The 19,990-nt window shown below is 35.4% G+C and overlaps 1 protein-coding gene across 6 annotated transcripts in view; it reads right to left on the bottom strand.

The window, feature by feature from the left end:
* Window positions 1–1,663: 1,663 nt before the first annotated feature.
* The window catches only part of LOC149567492 (uncharacterized), a 40,423-nt gene continuing 22,096 nt past the window's right edge, over window positions 1,664–19,990 (bottom strand). Inside the window, exons 3-5 of one of the 6 annotated variants that reach the window (XM_089820680.1) lie at window positions 3,668–3,971; window positions 2,938–3,396; window positions 1,664–2,877 (exon numbers count right to left, since the gene is read on the bottom strand). In XM_089820680.1, coding sequence (XP_089676806.1) covers window positions 2,210–2,877; window positions 2,938–3,396; window positions 3,668–3,971 — 1,431 coding nt within the window. In that variant the 3' untranslated portion in view covers window positions 1,664–2,209. Of the gene's footprint in view, window positions 3,397–3,667; window positions 3,972–19,990 lie in introns of all 6 variants that reach the window. The other 5 variants (XM_089820681.1, XM_089820682.1, XM_089820683.1 and 2 more) reach the window with 5 other exon arrangements.

Genomic DNA, 19,990 nt, shown 5'->3' with positions numbered 1-19,990 from the left:
TGGGGGAGGGTTTTTCCCTTGTGGTTTTCTCTCTTCCCCGCTTTCAGAGGTTGCATCTTCTTGCATTGTACTTGGGTACCTAACATGGCCTCGTTGCCGGGACCCATTTCTACATCCACCTAAGCTTCGCTTATGGGGGGGTGTTAGTGTAGTTTTAGTTTTCTTGCATTGTACTTGGGTACCTAACATGGCCTCGTTGTCGGGACCCATTATGCATTTCATCTTTGTTTTGTGAGCTTAAGGCATTTCTCTAAGTTGCACTTAAAGGGGGGTGTTAGAGTAAATAATTAATATCTAATTATTTATTCTATTGCTTAAGCTTACTTAGGTCATGCATTTATTTAATACTTTTGTATTTAATGCATGTAGTGGTTAGTTGTTGACAACTCGGGAGTTTGCTCCTTTTTTAGCGTATTCCACTTTTTGTGGATATGTGCTGAGTTGTCATTTTTGTCCTCTACCTCCTTCCAGCTTGTTCTACAAGCTTCCTGGAGCTCTTTATATTTGGGCTCTCTCTCATTGTAATATCACAACATCAAGATCATATTGCATATTGTAACTACATTTCTTATTGTGTTTGCATAATTTGCTCTCATGTCCGTTTAGGGTTTTTGCCCTTGCTTCATGCTCTCCCCTTCTATGGTTTCTCTTTGACAGGTTTCGCATGCAGGTGATCTTGGCGTCTTCGGAGTTGGCTTTCCTCAACTTCAACAGTTGGAATCATTAGTGAGATTACAGCTAGTAGAGTCCAAGTCCATCCATGATTCCTTTGATTCCTAGTTAGAGGTAGAAGTAGCAGTAAGTTTAAGTTTAAGAAGTGGAGAATTGGAAAGTTAGAACCTACATTTTCTTTGCACATTGTGAAGCTAAATTTTTAACAATGTAAGAGTTGATATCCATTGAATGAATAACATAAGTCCTTTGTCATAACTAGCAAATCACATTATCTTACTGAGTGAGTATCCACCATAGAAGGAACCTTTAAGTCATTTCATGGTCTTACTTTGCAAGCTTAGCATGAGAAATAACCTTATATCAAAAGAGGATTGGTTGTTTGATGTTTCTCCTTGAAACATTAAGCTTTTTAGCTTTTTATTTTACATGTTATAATGGAACAAAAGCCACATCAACACGGATGTATATTGATTGATTTGTGAATTTGAACCATCGCAAACTTTGAAATGTTAACAATAGATATAAATGACGCGATGAAATACTACCAAAAACAAATACGAAAGTATAAACGCACAAGAGCTTATTTGAAAGCTTCCAGGGCATTTTACGGGAAGAATGCTTATTTATACTAGAGAATTCAGATTGGTCTCGATGCTCAATTTGGTAATTGAATTATGTGCCCATTTATCATTCTATTCCGAAGAGCTCGCCTTATTGCACGAGATGGGCCTCTACAGTTAATAAATTATCTTTTTCAAAATTATTTATCCGTAGTTTGCGAAAAATGGCTAAATCTGTACTTGTAATTAGACGGAGCTGAACTATTCCGAAGAGCTCGGCTTATTGCACGACATGGGCCTCTACAGTTAATAAACTATCTTTTTCAATATTATTTATCTATGGTTTGCGAAAAATGGCTAAATCTGTACTCGTAATTAGAGGGAGCTGAACTATTTCTCCTACTATGAGCAATAATATAAGCTGCAAATTACACAATAGAATACCCAATTTTAGTGGTATGTCAAAATAGAAAATAGAAAATATACATGACAAAATTGGACTGCACTTTGCGTCCTTTACAAAGCCCAATTTAAAAGAGAATACATTCTTACAAAAACAAAATTCCTTTTACAAAAACCAGATGCCTGTCACAGTCAACTTGTATCCAACAAAACCAGTAACTATGTAAAACTTCATAGATTCCTTGAGTGTCATTCTTTATAAACTTGTGTTACCTTTAAAGAATCATTTATGACCATGGTTTTGTATTAACGAACAACTCTTTAGATTGAATCTCATGTCTGTCATGTTTATAAACTTCTATTTGGTTCACAAAACTTGCTAAACTTTGTCGATTCTAACTGGTACAGATGATTCCCGTGATAGGGCAATTAAGAGAATCCAAGCCTTCAAACTTTGAATGCATCATCATCTTTAGCCCTTGTTCCTAGTCTGAAATATGGCTTCATGATTTTTAGCATTGAATGCTTGAAATCAGCATGTCCAACATCAATCCTCAGAGTTCTTTACCATTTTAATCCAATGAAGCTAGCATAATTTCTGCTTCTTGAACACTAGGGCATCCTTGCCTAATCTTCTCAACAATACGCTTTATTAGCAATGTGCCAAACTGGTCATCAGCTTCAAAGGAGTGATCAGATTCATCTGATGTTGGACTTAAATTATCAGATAAAGTTTGTAAAGAACCAGGCACCTTGCATAGTTGCTGACACGAGTCTTTACCTGCATCAACTTCTAATGCTCCCTCCAAACACTGTGATCTTGTTATGTCGAGTATAGATGAGCTCACTGCATTCAAACTGTCTAGAAGCTGATTTGACTGCTCTTTCCGTCCAGTACAAGTCTGATGTGCAGAAAGCATTGGCAATTGAGATCCCTCCAGATTGCTCACTCTGGTAGAACTTGATCCATCTGTCCTGCACAAAGTATCCATATTTACCATGACTTTATCTGGTTCTGTAGCTACATTCATGCCCACAGATTTGTAATGATCACAATCACTATTTATCAAATCATTTGTATCCACAAACTTTAATGAACATGGTGTACTTTCAGACGTATCTTCAACTATATTGTCAGGAAAGCTTGAATTCTTCAAGGCAATCCCCTCAAATTCCAAATCCGTATGAATTGGAGACGTGAAACTTTGAAGTTCTCGGGAGAAACAGAAATTCTGACCACCTGCATTCCAAAAATTAGTAGAGAGTGATGGATATGACTCAGGGTGTAAAATGCACTTACCATCTTCTTGTTGTGATTCACCCCCCCCATAGCAGTGACAACTATCAACTGAATTTGACTGCTTCGAAAGTTGGTCATCCTCAACATCTGTGGAGCCAAACATATGAGTGTCCTTCTCTAGTGTCATTTTCATTAACTCATCATAAGCTTCAGTGTAAGCAGATAAAGCATCTCCCGAAAGAGATAAAAAGAGAGGCAAATTTTTAGTCTCTTCTGAGTTTTCAACATCAATGTTCTGTATGTTGAAATCTTCACAGCCATCCTTGCTCAAGTTCAGTGTTTGAGACCCTATCCCATTACCAGCTGGAGTTCCTTCCAATAATTCTTTACTGACGAGCTTGTCAATTTTCTCCTGATTAATAGGCATGTTCAAAAATCCTTTGGAGGAATTCCTCTTGTCTGCTGGAAGGTAAATTTGATTTTTCAAATAACCAGATGTTCTGGCAAGCACCTCAGGATCTGTACCAAAAACAGAAAATAGATGACCAATTTATGTTATATATTTAAACAAAAACAAGTTCAGAAAGATAAAGTTACCAAAATGCAGCTTTCAAAAAACATCAACTTTGTCATAACCATTTCTCTGAAAAGACAATTTATGTGCATTGCTACTAAGGAAGAGTTTCTTAGCCAACATTGAATCTTCCATTTGCAAACAAGAATTATTCCAATACACCTGAAACTCATAATGCAAAAATTTGCAAGACAAACCTGACATGCTGATAAATACCTGAATTTAATGATTGTGAAGTTTGATTCAGCTTGTTTGATTGCTTCTCACCTAATTTCACTGCCTGCAATTTAGTTCGAGTAACTTCAAGCTCTGCTTCAAGCTCTATAACGCGATCCTGAAGCCTTGATATTATAACCTCATGCAAGCGTCTCTCCAAATCTCTTGGTGAAACAGAAAAGTTTCCTCGATTGTATTCATCATGTATTAAAGAGCTATTATCTTCTTCTGATTCTGCATTACGCATGAGGCCATCCTCTCTCAGTTCTCCATCAACAAAATCAGCAATATAATCTGGATCAATCTGCAACATAATTTAAATTATCAGCATTACACTGCATGGTCATGGAACACAATTGGAAGATCCTACAGAGCAAACTAAAGAAACTTGAAACTGCTTTACTAATCTATTAGTAAAACTCCAACACTATAAGTAAGCCACAACCAATCAGCAGATAAGTATATATGTAAGAGGCTACAAGGCATTTTTTAATTTTTAGTTCACTTTAATGGCATGTAACAGGTACAGAAAAAATTGACAGGCTGCTGTGCCTGACTAGCTACAAATTACAACCTTTTTGTTTGATAGTTTAGCTTTACCCTAAAAACTGCTTCTCAATGTTCATGTATTTGGATGGTGGTATAGCCATTTCCTAATAAACTATTCTCTCTAGAGTCTAGAGCATTCATCTCTTGCTTTGTTGCCGTTTTTATGGGTCTTTTATTGCAACTAATTTGTTTCAATACCCCCTCCGTGGCTTAGCGCTCCTCTTTTATCAAGCTTGGCCTAAACAGATGGTAGCCCAAACAAGAACATCATAAAAGATGGAAGTGTGTTGATAAAGCATAATTTTCAAAATCAACATAAATAATTGCATGTATCCCTCTCTGTAGCCAATTTAGATTTAATATTCTTGAAATGGTAAATCTTGTTTACTAGATCAAAAACCACTTTTGCACAAAATAAATTGAGGCAAAATAGAGAAGATGTTCTTCCAAAATCCAAGCAATTTCAAGTTAAGTGTCCACATCTACCAGAATACTACTTATATGCCATCATCACAGCTTTGCGAAATTATTCAAAACTTTCAGATAGAAAAACTAGGGCAACTCAATCCAATGCTGTAAGATAATTTTTCAAAGAAGAAATAATTTGTAGTTTTGAAAAGTCAAAATTCTGAAGGTCGGAACTCCCTCAAAATTGTCTGGATTACTTGTTATGAGCACTGTAGTGAATATTCATTACAAGGGATGGATTTTTTCTGACTTGATGTGCAGTCAATAAAAATGTGTTGCACCATCCATGGGCATCACCACTTTATTCCATTTTTGTATTTTGTTGTTGCAGGGCAATTCTAACAAGGCCAAAGTCCCAATGAATGCATGTTTGCTGATACTTCAGATCTGATCTCATCTAATTGTTCATGAGAATTTAGCAAAAGGCAAAAAGGGCTTACATTTGAAAAAGGCCCCAACACAGTGACACATACTGTTGGAAGTTATATTATAAATAAAATTTCCTTGTGTTACTGCTAGTGGCCCCACTTCTATAACTGAATAGATGCCACATGGTGTACTCCCAACGCTTCCGACACACATGAAGGTCTGACTTCTCCTGAGTTAGCACAAATGATCTGACTTGATTACAAAATAGTTGTTTGATGGCTTGCAGGATGCACATCTATTACAATACGGAAAGACATTGCCTTGTGTCCTAATAGCACAGTTTTGGCACTCTTTGACTTCTCAGCCTTACAAGAGGGGTTCATAAATCTAGAGTAGCAATGGCATGCTTAGCCACATCTAGAATTCAAATTTCCCAAACTGGTAAGGCAGAGCTTTCATGGCCAGTGATCGTACTATGCCAAGGCAGGTGAGTTTCCATACCAGCACCATGAGAGTACAGTACCGGGCTATGGACTTCTAGAACTAGTTACCAAGGATGACATGTCCATGCCCAACCACCAACACGAAGAATTAAGGCACTGGAACTGCAGAGCCTCTTCTCTTTAATTTTAAATTTCAGAGGTAATTTGGTTGGAAAATTCATTGCAGGCTGTACAGTTTTAGTCTATAAATACAAGTCAGTATGCCCATGAAGGCTGACCTTTTGATCTTGATGTAGACTCTAATTCTCAAGAAAGAACCTGCTCATAGCCGAGCTATAGAGCCTAATCTGTTGATGAATTCTCAAAGGATAATACTTCTATGGCTGAGTTATTGAGCCTTACATATTTGTTTGATCAAAACCTCTCTTTGTTGCTATACATGGGAACCTCTATGTATGTTTCCAGTGAACATGTACCTATGTAATCCTGATAAGATGCAAGCTAGTGTTATTCTCTATCTTGTTGTTGTTCATCTTTGCTATTATATGTGAATTTTTTTGTTGATTATTGCACCGTGAGCTATTAAGCTCTGCTTGGATAGTGAAGGTAGTTTGTATCTGTCTGGCATAATTCTAAAAAAAAATCAGTAGTTTCAGGATTTTTTTTTGGGCTTTGACAGTTTTTGGACATTTGAATTTGGCAGGTTTCTGCGGTCTTTGAAGATATTTACAGGATTTCTGCTGCTACATCAATCCACCTTCTCTAGAATTTTTTGAGATTTTTTCTTGGAATATCAGCAATTTTATTTATGGGCAGCCTCCTTTTTTGGTGCAACCCTAAATCTGGAATTTTTTCAGGTTTCAACATTACAGCTTTTTTATTTACCAAAAAATATCCTTAGTTACCGATTCGGGATACGAATCCGATTCGGGCACGTTAATCGGATCTGTGGATTCGCAAGAGGATTGGTGTATATATATATATATATATATATTAGAATTATGTATATTTCTCTCAGTTTTTAGTATATATAATGCATAAAAGGGTCATTTTAGAATTAGAAAGCAGAAAATATATTTTTAAAAGTCATATTAAATAACTTAGACCCACTTAAAGCCGTCAATCCTTGAGGATTCCCGCTGGATCCGGATCCGGATTCGTGCCTGGATTTGTGCAGATCCGGGCAGGATCCTTGTTTTACACAGTGGATTCGTCAAGATTCACAGCCCTGCGAATCCGGCCGAATCCACTGTGTAAAACAAGGATCCTGCCCGGATCTGCACAAATCCAGGCACGAATCCGGATCCGGATCAGATCCAAATCAGGATCCCGCATCTAGGGCACGAATCCGGTAACTAAAAAAAATCTCATGGGTTTATTTATTTTTTCCCTTAAAAAACTAATAAATTCCACTGGGGGCGGTGTTTAATAATTTTTAATGAGTTGGGTTATCATAATTTTTTTCCCTTAAAAAATCAGTTGGGCTTTCATAATTTATTCCCTTTAAAAAACTTCAGTTGGCTTTTCATATTTTTTTCCAAATTCAGTTGGGCTATACCATTTTTCCTCAAGAATGGTCTTCTGTAATCTTTGATCCATATCTCTTCTTTTGTTTGATCATTGCCATATTTTCTCATCAAAAATTGTTTCTGGTTGTTGTAAAATGTGAAGTTCAAGTGGGATGTTCATTCAGGGTTTTTACCATTTGTCTCCGAAAAAACAAGGACTTTTTGTAATCTTCAAACCATAGTATCTTGTAATGTGTTTTGGGGCATCATGCTCATTTGCAAAATTTGGAGGTTCACCAGTTTTTCCTCAAAATTGCACTAGCTATTCTCAGTAGTATCTTTGTTTCCAAGGAAGAATAATTCAGTTATCCAACATCAATTGGACATTTTTTGTCATGATTTCTGGTCATCAATGCTGCAGATTCTGGGAGAGTCAGTAAGAAGAGTGCAAGATCTACTCTCACACCAACATATTATCCTGAAGAAGGGGACCACCTACATTTTTTTGTTGGCTACACTTGGTAATTAACAATCTAGGGAGGGTCTCAACAACAACAACAGATGTATTTGTGACTACAAGACATATTGTCTTCTGCAAGGTAGTTTATAGAATGACCATAAAGGGAGGGTATTAGAGTATTTTTAGTATCTTTAGTTCTTGCTATATTTAGCTTATTTTTCTAGAACCTTAGTTAATTGTCATTTAGGCTTTTTTTAAGTTTTTTTCAGTTAAGTCTAGTTTTAGACTCACTATTATTAGCGTCTATAAACTCTATTTAAGATTCCAACTTGGTTTTCATTAATTCAGTTTTTAACAATTTTAATCCTCAATGCATGACTCTTGAGATAGGTAAGAGTGGCATTAGAACCAAAAGGGAATCCATAAACACTTTTCTCCCCATAGTTCTTCTTGAAGTTAAACCAAAGTCTTCTCATGTCATTGAATTGAAAGCAAGAATCATCATCAACCTTAGCTGATTTGAAGCCATTATCCTTTTTGCTTTCAGCATGCCTAGTATCAAGCGTACAAAAAGTTGTTTTTAGCTTGCTCCTCACCATTGACTCAACGTCATTGGCTACCTAAAACTCTATGTCAAAGCCTCATGACTCCAGCCACCTTTCTCATTTGTATCTTTGCCTCAACACCATTTAGCTACAATAATATTCTTTTAACCATACAAATGTGATCAAGTGTCCAAGTCTTCTGATATTTGACGAGTCTATTCTTTTCTCATTTGCTTCTTGCTCCTTTTGGGAGATCCTATAACCTATAATTCCAATGAAGTTAGTTCTTCAGCCAGTTGTTTCTTTACATCTCAATTTTCCACTCTCCAAATCGCTAATAAATTTGATTAAAACATTTGAAGAATCAAATCATCACCCTTAAGATAGATCATAATGACACATGACCCACCTCTTGCCATATTTTCTATAATTTTAGCCCACTTACCGAAGGTAGGACCTTTGACATCATGTAACCCATGAAAGTTCTCCTTCCTTAGTACATCATCATTATAGGTTGCTACAGGGGCAATTATTCTTGCCATCTCACTTAGACGAGTCTTACATCTTCACGAGTGTGTTCCAAAAACATGTCATCAACCAAAGCAAGCATTGATGGCTTAAAAGCTCAATCCAATATCCTCCAATCTGATTGTCTACCTTAGATACATGAATTTAATTCCTCCAACTTTGAAAGAACATCAATTGAAACTTTCATGGAATCTAATTCTAATCCAATTATGACAAGCCATTTTCCCACTTCCTTTTCAGTCTACAAGTTCCTCAACTGCTTAAGTTGAAAAGTATTGTGGAAATTTTATTGGAGGGTATGCATGTGTTGAAGATGGTAGCTGCAATAGAGATCTTTATCTCTGGAAATATGAATGTTATTACTGTTATTGTTACGTTCAGCTGAAAAGGACACTTAAGTTTTTAATTTGTAATAATAAATATAAATGACATGTGGCATTCACATGCATTGAGGCATGAATATTCGAAGAGTCAATTTTAATTATTAGAGTTATGAGAAACTCAAGAGATCTTCGGTTAGAATATGAAGAGTCTCTTCTATTGTTATATATTCACATCAAGCGATAAGCATTGTACACTGAAAACATTTCATTATCAATAAAGATATTTTTGTATTGTGTGGCTGGGTTTTTCCCTTCATTCTTGAAGGGCTTTCCCAAGATATTTCTGATGTTCTCTATTTCAGTTTTTGTCTCTTTCTTATGTCTGGTTATTTTCATGGATTTATGGGCTCTAGTTTTAACATGGTATCAGAGCTCTGGTTCAATAACAACATATGAAGGAGTCTTTTTGTTTAAAGTGATATCTATTATAATACTGTTGTCGTTTTGAATTCATATTGTCTCCATTTCTTGTTTATTTCATATATGAAGCGTACCCACCTGGAGTTTATTGGCAAACTGTGGACCTCTGTATGCATTGTGGGGTATAATTATATGAGGCATATAAGCTTGAAATGGGGAGACGGCTTTAGGGTTTCTGTAAGGCTCTATATTGTTATTTACAATGGCAAGTGACGGGAATATGGATCTAAATTTGAATTTGAGCCCTCCGTCGATGCCTCCACTATCGCCACCTCATTTGGTGTTAGCGCTAGGGTTGGGAGCTGCCAGTGACGACTCTAATGATGGGATATTGATCAGGGAAAATATTTTTCGAAGACGTCTGTGCCAGCGGCCATCTGGGTTAGAGTTGAATATTTTGCCAGACCATTCACAAGATTTTGGTGGTGATAATGGCGAAGGGAGAGGAGGAAGGGGTATGAGCGGGGAGGAGGAAGATGAACAGGCGTTGCGCGGGTTCTTTTGGCATCCCGAAGTTCAAAGTTACAAATCTATGGGGAGGTGCTGATGGAGCTGCAATATAAGGCATATTAGGCCAACCATTCTAGACGCAAGCCCTATTGCTGTCAAAACTGAGCCCATGTCTCCTTTTATTATTTTGAGGGCTGTCGATGATGGGAACATATGGAGTTCAATAGGATTCACAGATCTGAAAGAGCAAGCTTAGAGAGATTGGCTGCGATTTGAGAAAGAGTGGCTAGCATGGAAGGAATGATTGAAGCTTTGACTAGTCAGGCTAGAAATTCAAATGCGCATTCTGTTAGTACCAACGCTAGTGCCCCTGCGGAAGAGCATGATGTTCAAGGGGCAACTAGGATTGTTGTGTCAGAGGAGAGGCTTTATGTATCAAGCACAAATGCCATCATACAAACAGGAAGCACAAAACAAGATTCTGGGAGGTCGTCTTCTCCACGAAGGAAGCAAAGAATGTACTGTTGCATGGGGTCACCGAAAGTCTTGGATTCATTCATTTCCGGAGGTATGATCGTGAAAAATGTAATGGAAAGGCAGACTAAATATTTCACCACCTCTGTAAATAATGAATGCATCGGTCAACAGCTTGGAAAGTCTCAAGGTAAAAATTGATTTCTAATTTATGTGCTAGTTGTCGTTGAGAATGGTTTATGCTGGTTTGATTTTTTAGGATGAAGCAATTAAATGAAATTTTTCCTTGCATCCAGAGGGTAATGCTTTAGCTTGAGGGAGATTTTTGAATGATCAAAATAAATTAAGTTGATCTAATCTCTTTTAGCTGTAGAATCTTGTAGCTTCAGAGGGAGCCTTCATAATTTGAGAGGGAATGTTTATGGAACCCAAATCATCCTCATATATGCTTGTGGCATTTATAAAATTTGAGACTTAAATGGAATCAAGTCTTAGTTTGTTATTGTCTATTTTATTCTTGTAAATGAGATTGTAAGACCAGCTATGATAACTCTTTAACTATGCGATAGTGAACATCATGTTGAGAGAGTCCATGATGTCATCATGTTGAGAGATTCTGTGATGAGAGTTGGAGTTGGATGTCATGTTGAGAGATTCCATGACAGTTCATGTTGAGAGAGTCTGTGAACAACGGCTTAGCTATGAGTCTTGCAAATCTTTTCATGTTGAGTGATTCCATGAATGTGATTGATTGTTATAGGTTTTCATGTTGAGAGATTCCATGAATGTGATTAATTGTTATAGGTTTTCATGTTGAGAGATTCCATGAATGTGATTAATTGTTACATGGTTTCATGTTGAGCAATTCCATGAATATGATTGATTGTTATAGTTTTCCATGAATCTAATAGGATATATGGGATAAAATTTCATCATTAACATTTTGGTTGTAGTCTTTTGTGATTGTTCAACTAAAGATCTCTCTCTAGTTAAGAGGAAGTGTTGAAGATGGTAACTGCGATAGAGAGCTTTATCTCTGGAAATATGAACATTATTACTGTTATTGTTACGTTCGGCTGAAAAGGACACTTAAGTTTTTAATTTGTAATAATAAATATAAATGACATGTGTCATTCACATGCATTGAGGCATGAATATTTGAAGAGTCATTTTTTATTATAGGAGTTATGAGAAACTCAAGAGATCTTCGGTTAGAATATGAAGAGTCTCTTCTATTGTTATATATTCGCATCAAGCGATAAGCATTGTACCTGAAAACATTTTATTATCAATAAAGATATTTTTGTGTTGTGTGGCTGGGTTTTTCTCTTCATTCTTGAAGGGTTTTCCCAGGATATTTCTGGTGTTCTCTATTTCAGTTTTTGTCTCTTTCTTATGTCTGGTTATTTTCATGGATTTCTGGGCTCTAGTTTCAACAGCATGTTCTATCTTGCTCTTTGCTCCACAATTTTTTCTGAGTTAATCTTTTCTCTCCAACCAAAAGTAAAACTTTAGAGGTCCCCAACAAGTTGGAAAGAAAAGTCATGTAATCTGATACCAGAGTAAGATTTCTTACTCCAGTCTGATTTATTTTTGTGTTTTAAAATGTTTTTGGCAATATAGTCAATGACAATAATAATTCCAATAAAAAGATAATTTTGCAGTGCTTTTACGAACTCAGAAAATAAACAATACTAAAAAATAAATCTGTTCCAGTTCGAGAATTAGTTTCATCTGCCTTTACAAAATTTATCAAATGTAAGAGCAACCCAAATCATAAAATTTTGTTGCATATCCAAATCCAACATGCCCATTAATTTGATGATATAAAGGTTTACGACAACAATAACCAGTGATTACAATGTCCAGAAACCCTAGCTACTTCATCAAATGACTCTAAAATGCTGTTGTCGATTGTTGAACTAATTTGCAGCAAATAGTAAACACCAAGGATACAGATTTAACTCTCAAAGACCAATCTTCTGCTAACAAACCCTTCCGTCCACGCTCTTGAAATGGTGCAGCAAGCATGAGGAAGAAAAGCCGGAATTGAGGTGTAACCATAAACAAACAACAGCAAAAAGCACCAAATGAGCTTCCAAATCAATCTCTTATGATCAGCTATCCAAAGAACTCTATAAAACTAAAATGAATATTTTCTCCAATGAACATAGTTGTAACACCTAAATAAAATCCCAAGAAATTCTCCGTCTTTCAACTATGTAAAAAATGTCATCTGCGGGAGTTTTTGTCCACACAAACCAACAAGAAGCAATCTCCTTCAAGAACAAAAGCATCAACAATAACAATATTCAACATGTCCAACGGAGACACTCCTCCTTTTATAGCTTTTAAGTTTTAGATTACGGTAAAAGCAGGTTTTGAAGGGACCCCGAAACCCTTTAACAAAAAGTAGAAAGATAAAGCATTACAGTTTATAGCTTTTTAGTTGTTTTTTCAAAAAATGTCTATTTTGCTATTTTTCTGGAATGTTTTTCTACTATTTTTCGGGAACACATTTTTGCTATTTTTAATAAGAACCACTCCCCTTTTTAATCTTCCAATGTAACATAAAATAATAAAGGTACATTCATTAAATCAAAATCATCTTTGATTTAAAATTTGGCCCCTTTAGTCCAATTAATAAATAAAATAACGATAAACAAAATCTTTAATTTAACTTTATTAACTTGTAACTTATCATTATTTAATAACTTCAGACAGTATAAAAATGTCATGATAATCATAAAACCCACATTCCCCGACATTAATGAACAAGAGCAACAGACTTTGTCGGTGCTCATCATTGACTTACTAAAAATTCTAAGCATAGAAGAAAGTGTCTAAAAAGTCTCGAGGAAAGGGTATTATGCTCCTAATACCTTTTGAATAAGAGATTGTTTAGGTCAACACCTCCATAACTCTCTAAACCCACACATTAGCCTATGTGAATCTCATGAATAGGCTAACAATCTCTCCATACTAGAATGATTTAGTAAGGGGACATTATACATATGCAAGTCATTTTGCCATAAATGCATCAAAGGCTGACTTCTCTTTAGAATGCTTTGAGATGAGCTTACTATTGATATCCTTCGTAGTTGGATGTCCAATCAACCAACAACTTTCTACAAATATTCCATAAACAACGAAGTACAAGAACAAACTAAGTGCCTTCCAACATGATGTCTGGTAACCAAGTCACACCTCTCATTATCTAGAAATACAATAGCCAATATTAGCTTCTCAAAAACTTAATTTTTTGTTGATAAAAAGAACCAAAAACCTCTAAAATCACGATTTTGCTAGAAATCGTCAAAAGACACTACAATAAAACAACACAATGATTTTATGGAAAAATCTTCAAACCTTGGATGCAATACTAAACATAGAAATCAATCTCGACTTTGAGAAAAAAAATATCATTTTGTACCAAAAAGGGTAAAAACCCACAATTTTTTAAAAAATCATCAAAAAATAGCAAACCCAATACAGAAAAACCACAATTTCTCTGGAAAAAAATCATGAAAAAACCCTATACAGTTTCTGGGGAAAATAACATTCAAAACCAGTTTTTTTGGAGAAAAATCATTCAAAATGCACTACCCAAAACCCTTTTAGATCAGAAAAATCACAATATTTGGTGAAAAAAATGTGCAAAACCCTCTCAGATCAAAGAAAACAGCAATCCTGGTCACAAAAAGGAAGAACCCTAGCAGATCTAAAATCCTTCATTTTTTTGTTTAAAAACCACAAAGAAATTTGTATAGAACACAACTTTTGTATAAAATAATTGCCAAAAACGAAAAATCAGAAATTTTCCTCAAAAAATATTCAAGAAAAATCACAAATTTTATTCTTAAAAAAACTCTGCCAAAAAAATCTGATGATTCTTGTTTATAAAAACAGGAAAAAAATTTCAAAACAATTTCTAGGTAATTAATTCATGGATTTTATTGGGAAAAATCGCCAAAACCAACCACTACTCTGATATTATGAAATGATAATCAATTGATATTCAATGTTAAACAAGGGAGAGGAATACTCCACATATAAGAGACTACATAAGATCCTTCCATAGTGGAAATAATTGAGAACTAAAGACCAAATAGAGAGTTACTACTCGCCACCATCCTCTACTTCATATCTGCATAAAGACTCCAAGATCCAAATAGTAGAAGATTGCATTCAACATTAACGAATTGCACTACAAAAGAGGATACCTTAGTCATGGCACAAAAAAAATTGAAACAACAAACAGATCAAGAAAGAAGTGAGCATCATGTTGAGGAGGGGATGCAGTTTTCCTTGTTTGCAACCATCCAAAGAGACATCTCTAAGACAACAAAGGAACAACAAATTGGCTACTTGGTTGCGTGGTCCCTTCAAGGTACTTACCAATGTTGGCAGCCTTGCAACTTGAAGCTAACTACATCTTCAAGGAGCCGTCCCATTTTTCACGTGTCTTGTTTGAAAGGTGCTTGATCACAGAAACTTTGTTACAATAAAACGATGTTATATTAGACAAAGGAGGCGAAAGCTCCTTAAATAGATTTACAAAGACGATGTTTCTAAAAATAAAAATATTAAACTATAGACGGTAATAGAAACTACCAGATAAATTGAAGAATAACTAAGGTGACCATTAAAGAAACATTATAATATTCATATACCCTCCCATAATGGTCATTGTCTAATTGTTGTCTTTTGGTCACAAATTCTTCCAAACACTTTGCTACTGCAAAGACCCAACTTGGATCTGCACAATGTTAATAACCAAGAAGGCATCCAAAAAACAAAAACCGAGAAGGGTGCCCCTTCTTCAGAGTGATCTACAAAACGAGATAAGAGCCTTCCATTGACTCTACAACTGAGATGAGCCTACCACTAGCCCTCCCAAAATCAACAAATCTTCTGACCAAAAACCATCACAAAATTCCAATCTGATTTTGGATGACAAAGCTGACCTTCCATGTAGACAGAGGCATACCAAGAACAGTTGTCATGATTTTGCGATAAAATTGGCAAACCCTCCAAACTTTGAGGAAAACCAAGATGCCCCCAAAAAGATTGCAAGATACTATGATTTGAAGTTTACAAAGTATTGTTTTAAAGGAGAAAATTTGAGGAAAACCCAACACAATTTTTAAGGTAAAAATTTGATCAAAACCCTACATGATTTTGAGGTAAAAAACCAATCAAAATCAAACAAAATCCAAAACATGGATTACAAAATACAAAACTTCGTTTTTGAGGAAAAACGGTAAAACCCAACAAATAATTTTGAGAAAAACAATTATAAACCCACCAGATAAATTTTGCGAAAAACAATTATAAACCCACTAGATAATTTTTAAGAAAAAAAAATTATAAACCAACTAGATAATTTTTAAGGAAAAAATTACAAACCCATCTCAAAAACCTTTATGCAGCAAAACACAAGACTTTGCATGGTAAAGCAACATGCCACTCATAAAAAGCACACACAACTCGGATGCAAGAACATGCAACCTCTAGAACTCAGAGATTTTTTCTCAAACCAAGACATTGCACGATCAAAACCCTTCACCAAACCGGCAATTCTCAGCAAAAATCTTTGAAGACAAACCACAAAATTTTCATAAAATATCTCCAACGATTTCTATTTTAAAAATTAGAAAACAAATTTCTAGATAAAATTTTCAAATCCAATGTCTGGAACTTTTATTAAAAAATTTGTCAAATTTTATGAAATCCCATCGACCTGCTTTGATACCATAACAAACTCTATATGACTAATACAAGAATCAAGCAGTTCCATAGAAACTCTATCAGAATATGGTATAAAGTGGCAGAATCTGTCGATAGGTTCAACAAAAACAGTATGAATATTGTGTGAAATAGCACTTTTAATCACTAAACCATTGAGATAACTTTCTGAACGGACAAAAATGTCATAATCCTAGTTGTAGCATTTCATATATATGGGTCAATTATTTAGTAGCCTATCTATGACATGCATAGCCCTTTGTCTCGGTCAAGTAGAAATATCTAGATTCTTCTAATCCACCTCATCAGGGTCTATTTAGTTGCCCCAACCTATTGAGATATAAGTGTGCCTCAAATATTTATTTTGGCAATCATCACTCATCTAAACTCATTTTTGACTTTGAAACACTTATGACATTGATATTCAAACTAGCACTAATTTCTTACTTTACTATAAAGTTATATTCAAGTTAATCCCTGTGATTATGTGCATCCTTACTTCATTCTATATGTATCTTGTTGATTTATTTTTTAGTATTTGTCTTAATTTTAGCGTGATCCTAAGAATAGAGGTGCTTCTCTCAATTCAATACACCCAACATCATCATCTCCAAAACCAAAAGAAGAATTTTAAAGAAGAAATAAATATAAAGAAATGTGGCTAGGTGGACCACGATGTCTTGTTCCATAAAATAAAATCTGTAAGGGAATCATGTGCCCTTAGTTTTCTTTTCTCCCAATTCTTTTCAAATACCTACCACAAGCCTTTATATATCACATTTTGCAATTTATATGTTGGACAACAGCAGCATCAAGAGCAAAAAGCCAAGGCAAGACGGAGACTAGTTTTGTTATTTGATATCACATGAACAAATTTTTGTTAATTCATGGGTAAAAAAGAATAAAGTTTCAAAGATTCTCAACATGGCAAATCAATCTGTTTTCTAATTTTTGTCAGGAGCAGCCCATTTTTCACACAAGTCATTCCTCCAAGTTCCTTCATAAGTTCAATTCTCATGGCATCATTTCCAAAATTGCTCACCTAAGCAACAATGAAGACTATATGTCACATCACAAACGAAATAACAATTATGGAAGCAGCAATGGACTGATTACAATTCAATATGAACAAGATTTAGAGATAAAGAGGAGATGAAATAAGAGTAAAGTAGCAATAACAATAAAACATTTGCAAAATTCATTAAAAAAAAAAAATTGGTAAAAATATTATTTGCTCCAAGAAATTTTATTGGAATTTAAACTGAGTTTAAAGTTTTGAACATATCTATTGAGAGCTATAATGTCCCCTTTTTGGAACATTAGAAAAGTTAAAGACATATTTGTATAATATTAAAATTGACTTGGAGAGCGTGGACTCAAATTATGAAAGGTCAATTTAATATTATAAAGTGGGCTAAAAAGGACAAAGAGAGATAAGATGAAAGGCTAGGAAGGGAGTCGAAGAGTCACAGCTGTGAAGATAAAAGGAGATGAGACTCATTCATTTGGCATGCTTGATTTATTATTCAGATTTCAATTTCGATCTTGGGAGAGTATTTGGAAAGCTTCACCTTTAAGCCAATGTGAGGACGTAGCCCCTCATGTCGGTAGATAGTGGACGCAAACCCATTGTCCGTGGAGACGTCATTTCAAGTGTCTCGTATGTGCTTACAAGTTCTTCTCTAAGTGTTCCAATCTGACTGTAAATTTTGAGTTTAAGATTGGACTTTGAATGCAGGTTATTGTATTTCTGTTATATAATGCAATAACGTTGTTTTGACGAGTTTTATGAGAGTTTTCTAATTTTATATTGTGGGTTGTAATGCATTTTTATATGTTTGATTACTAAGTATCATTATGAGAAAGGACAATTTAATATCTGTTGGAGTTTCTGCTGGTTCCTATTGTGTTTCATTATACATCTGCCTATATTCAAGTGTTGATTATCAGTTTGAGGAAACAACCGGATAAATATCTATTGGGTATATTTCCTAGGGCTTATTTTGTTGGTTTCTATAATGCAACGCCATATGTTTTGGTTCTGAATATATTTTTGAAAAAGAAATTGGTTCAATATTCGTTTGGGATATTTCCGTGGTATATTGAACCTACCATACTAGTGGTTATATTCAAAGTTATAAATCAGAGCTTAGTTGCAAATATCCAAATAGAGTAATGGATAATTGATATAATGAGGGTGTGATTTCTTCTAGAGCCCATGTTCTAGTAAAGAGCCTTTTAAAACTCAAAGATTATATATCTTTGTGGTCAAGGGAAATGAAATGAAAATGTCAAATAAGTCCTTGCCTTGAGACTATGGTCGAAAAGTTTATAGATTGCAGAAGCCAACTAGAAGAATAGAAATAAAAGAAGTCCCTGTGTCCTCTATTATTCACTTTATGTGAGATTTTGGTAAAGACAAGAGCCATAGTAACTAGGGGAGGTGCTCGGTTTTGTGACCACGTGACTCCTAGGCAGTGCGAGTGGTAGCTCTATGCAATATAGAACTCCAACGTCAAAATCAAACGTGTGGGAGTGAAACTGGACAAGACACCAGGTCTGCAACAGTTGGGCCGAGCAGACAACAGACCATGTATGGCAAAGGAAGAATGAGTGATGGGTTGATGGATGTTGAGCAAGCACAAACAGTATAGCCGAACCTCCACTACGACATCCACCATCAATAAAATTTGGTCTGTACTACCTTCATATAAATCGCCTATCCAGTTGCAAGCTCGGAGTGGCCTCAAAAGCTTGCATGTTGTTTGGTAGAATTTGAAGTGTCGGAGACAAGTCTAAAGAACAGCAAATGGTTTAATTTGTGTAGCCGGGTTATATAGTCAAGTAACAGAGGCATTTCAAAATGTGACTGAAGCAACCTGGGAAAGGCATCCGGTGATTAATTGAACCTTCTCAGAAAACTACATAAATTAAGTGAGTTTGGAAGGTGAAATGACATTGGTAGTTGTAAATAATTCTTGGCCCCATATGCATAGTGCCAAGAAAATATGTAACATTGGTGATGAAATTTTGAACTCCTACAATTTGGTATTACTTTGCCTTTGTTGTGATTGTGCAGAGAAGCGGAAATAATGGAATAAATTTGAGAGTTCTTCTGTGGGCACCACTAAGCAACTAGTGTATGGTCTATATTCATGAAACAACATTAGATATTAAGACAACATTTTTCTTGCAATTATTTCCGTAAATCTTCCTCACTCAAGAATGAGAAAGGAGCTTGTCAAAAATGCCGCTGAAGTGAATCATTACAAACGGCTTTAATATATGAAGAGCCATGAACATTGGGTTCATCCACAGATATATAATGACAAAGTTGGAGTATTACTATAAAGAAGACTCTTCCTCTGACATCAATGGGTGAACGTATCTGCACACAAAATAATTGTGGGAGTAACAGCTTAATCTTCCCTTATTACCATTGGCTTCGTATGTGGTTGTAATGCCCAGCGATAATGGAAAGATGGACAACTAAGTCTAAAAAAAGTCTAGATTCAAATATTTGAAGACAGCTATTGTAACTGTGCAAGATTCCCTGAGCATGCGGATACAAAGCAGTTACGAGTGCTTACTACAGAGGTGTTCTTGGGGCCTTGTTGGTATATGATATAACCAAACAACAAACTTTTGAGCATATCCCTTGATGGCTTGAAGAGTTGAGGAACCACATTGACAATAATACTATTATTATGTTGTTAGGCAACAAATGTGATCGTGGCAGCCTTCGTGTAGTGCAAACTAAGGATGCTAAAGAATTTGCCCAAAAGGAAGGTTTGTACTTTTTAGAAACATCAGCGTTGGAAGCAACAAATGCTAGGAGTGCATTCTTAACTGTGTTGACAAAGATTTTCATGGTAGTCAGTAAGAAGGCCCTTATTGCAAATCAAGCTCAAGGTAATGGAGATGCATCACTTTATCAGGGACAAAAATAGTTGTTCCAAGGCCAGAGCAGGAGACCAG

Source organism: Cupressus sempervirens, chromosome 3 (genome assembly GCF_028749045.1).
Source record: "Cupressus sempervirens isolate cs-2001-9-10 chromosome 3, ASM2874904v1, whole genome shotgun sequence".
In the NCBI taxonomy this organism is placed as follows: domain Eukaryota; kingdom Viridiplantae; phylum Streptophyta; class Pinopsida; order Cupressales; family Cupressaceae; genus Cupressus; species Cupressus sempervirens.
Note: the sequence above shows the minus strand (reverse complement) of the source record. Positions and strands in the feature narration are given on the sequence as shown.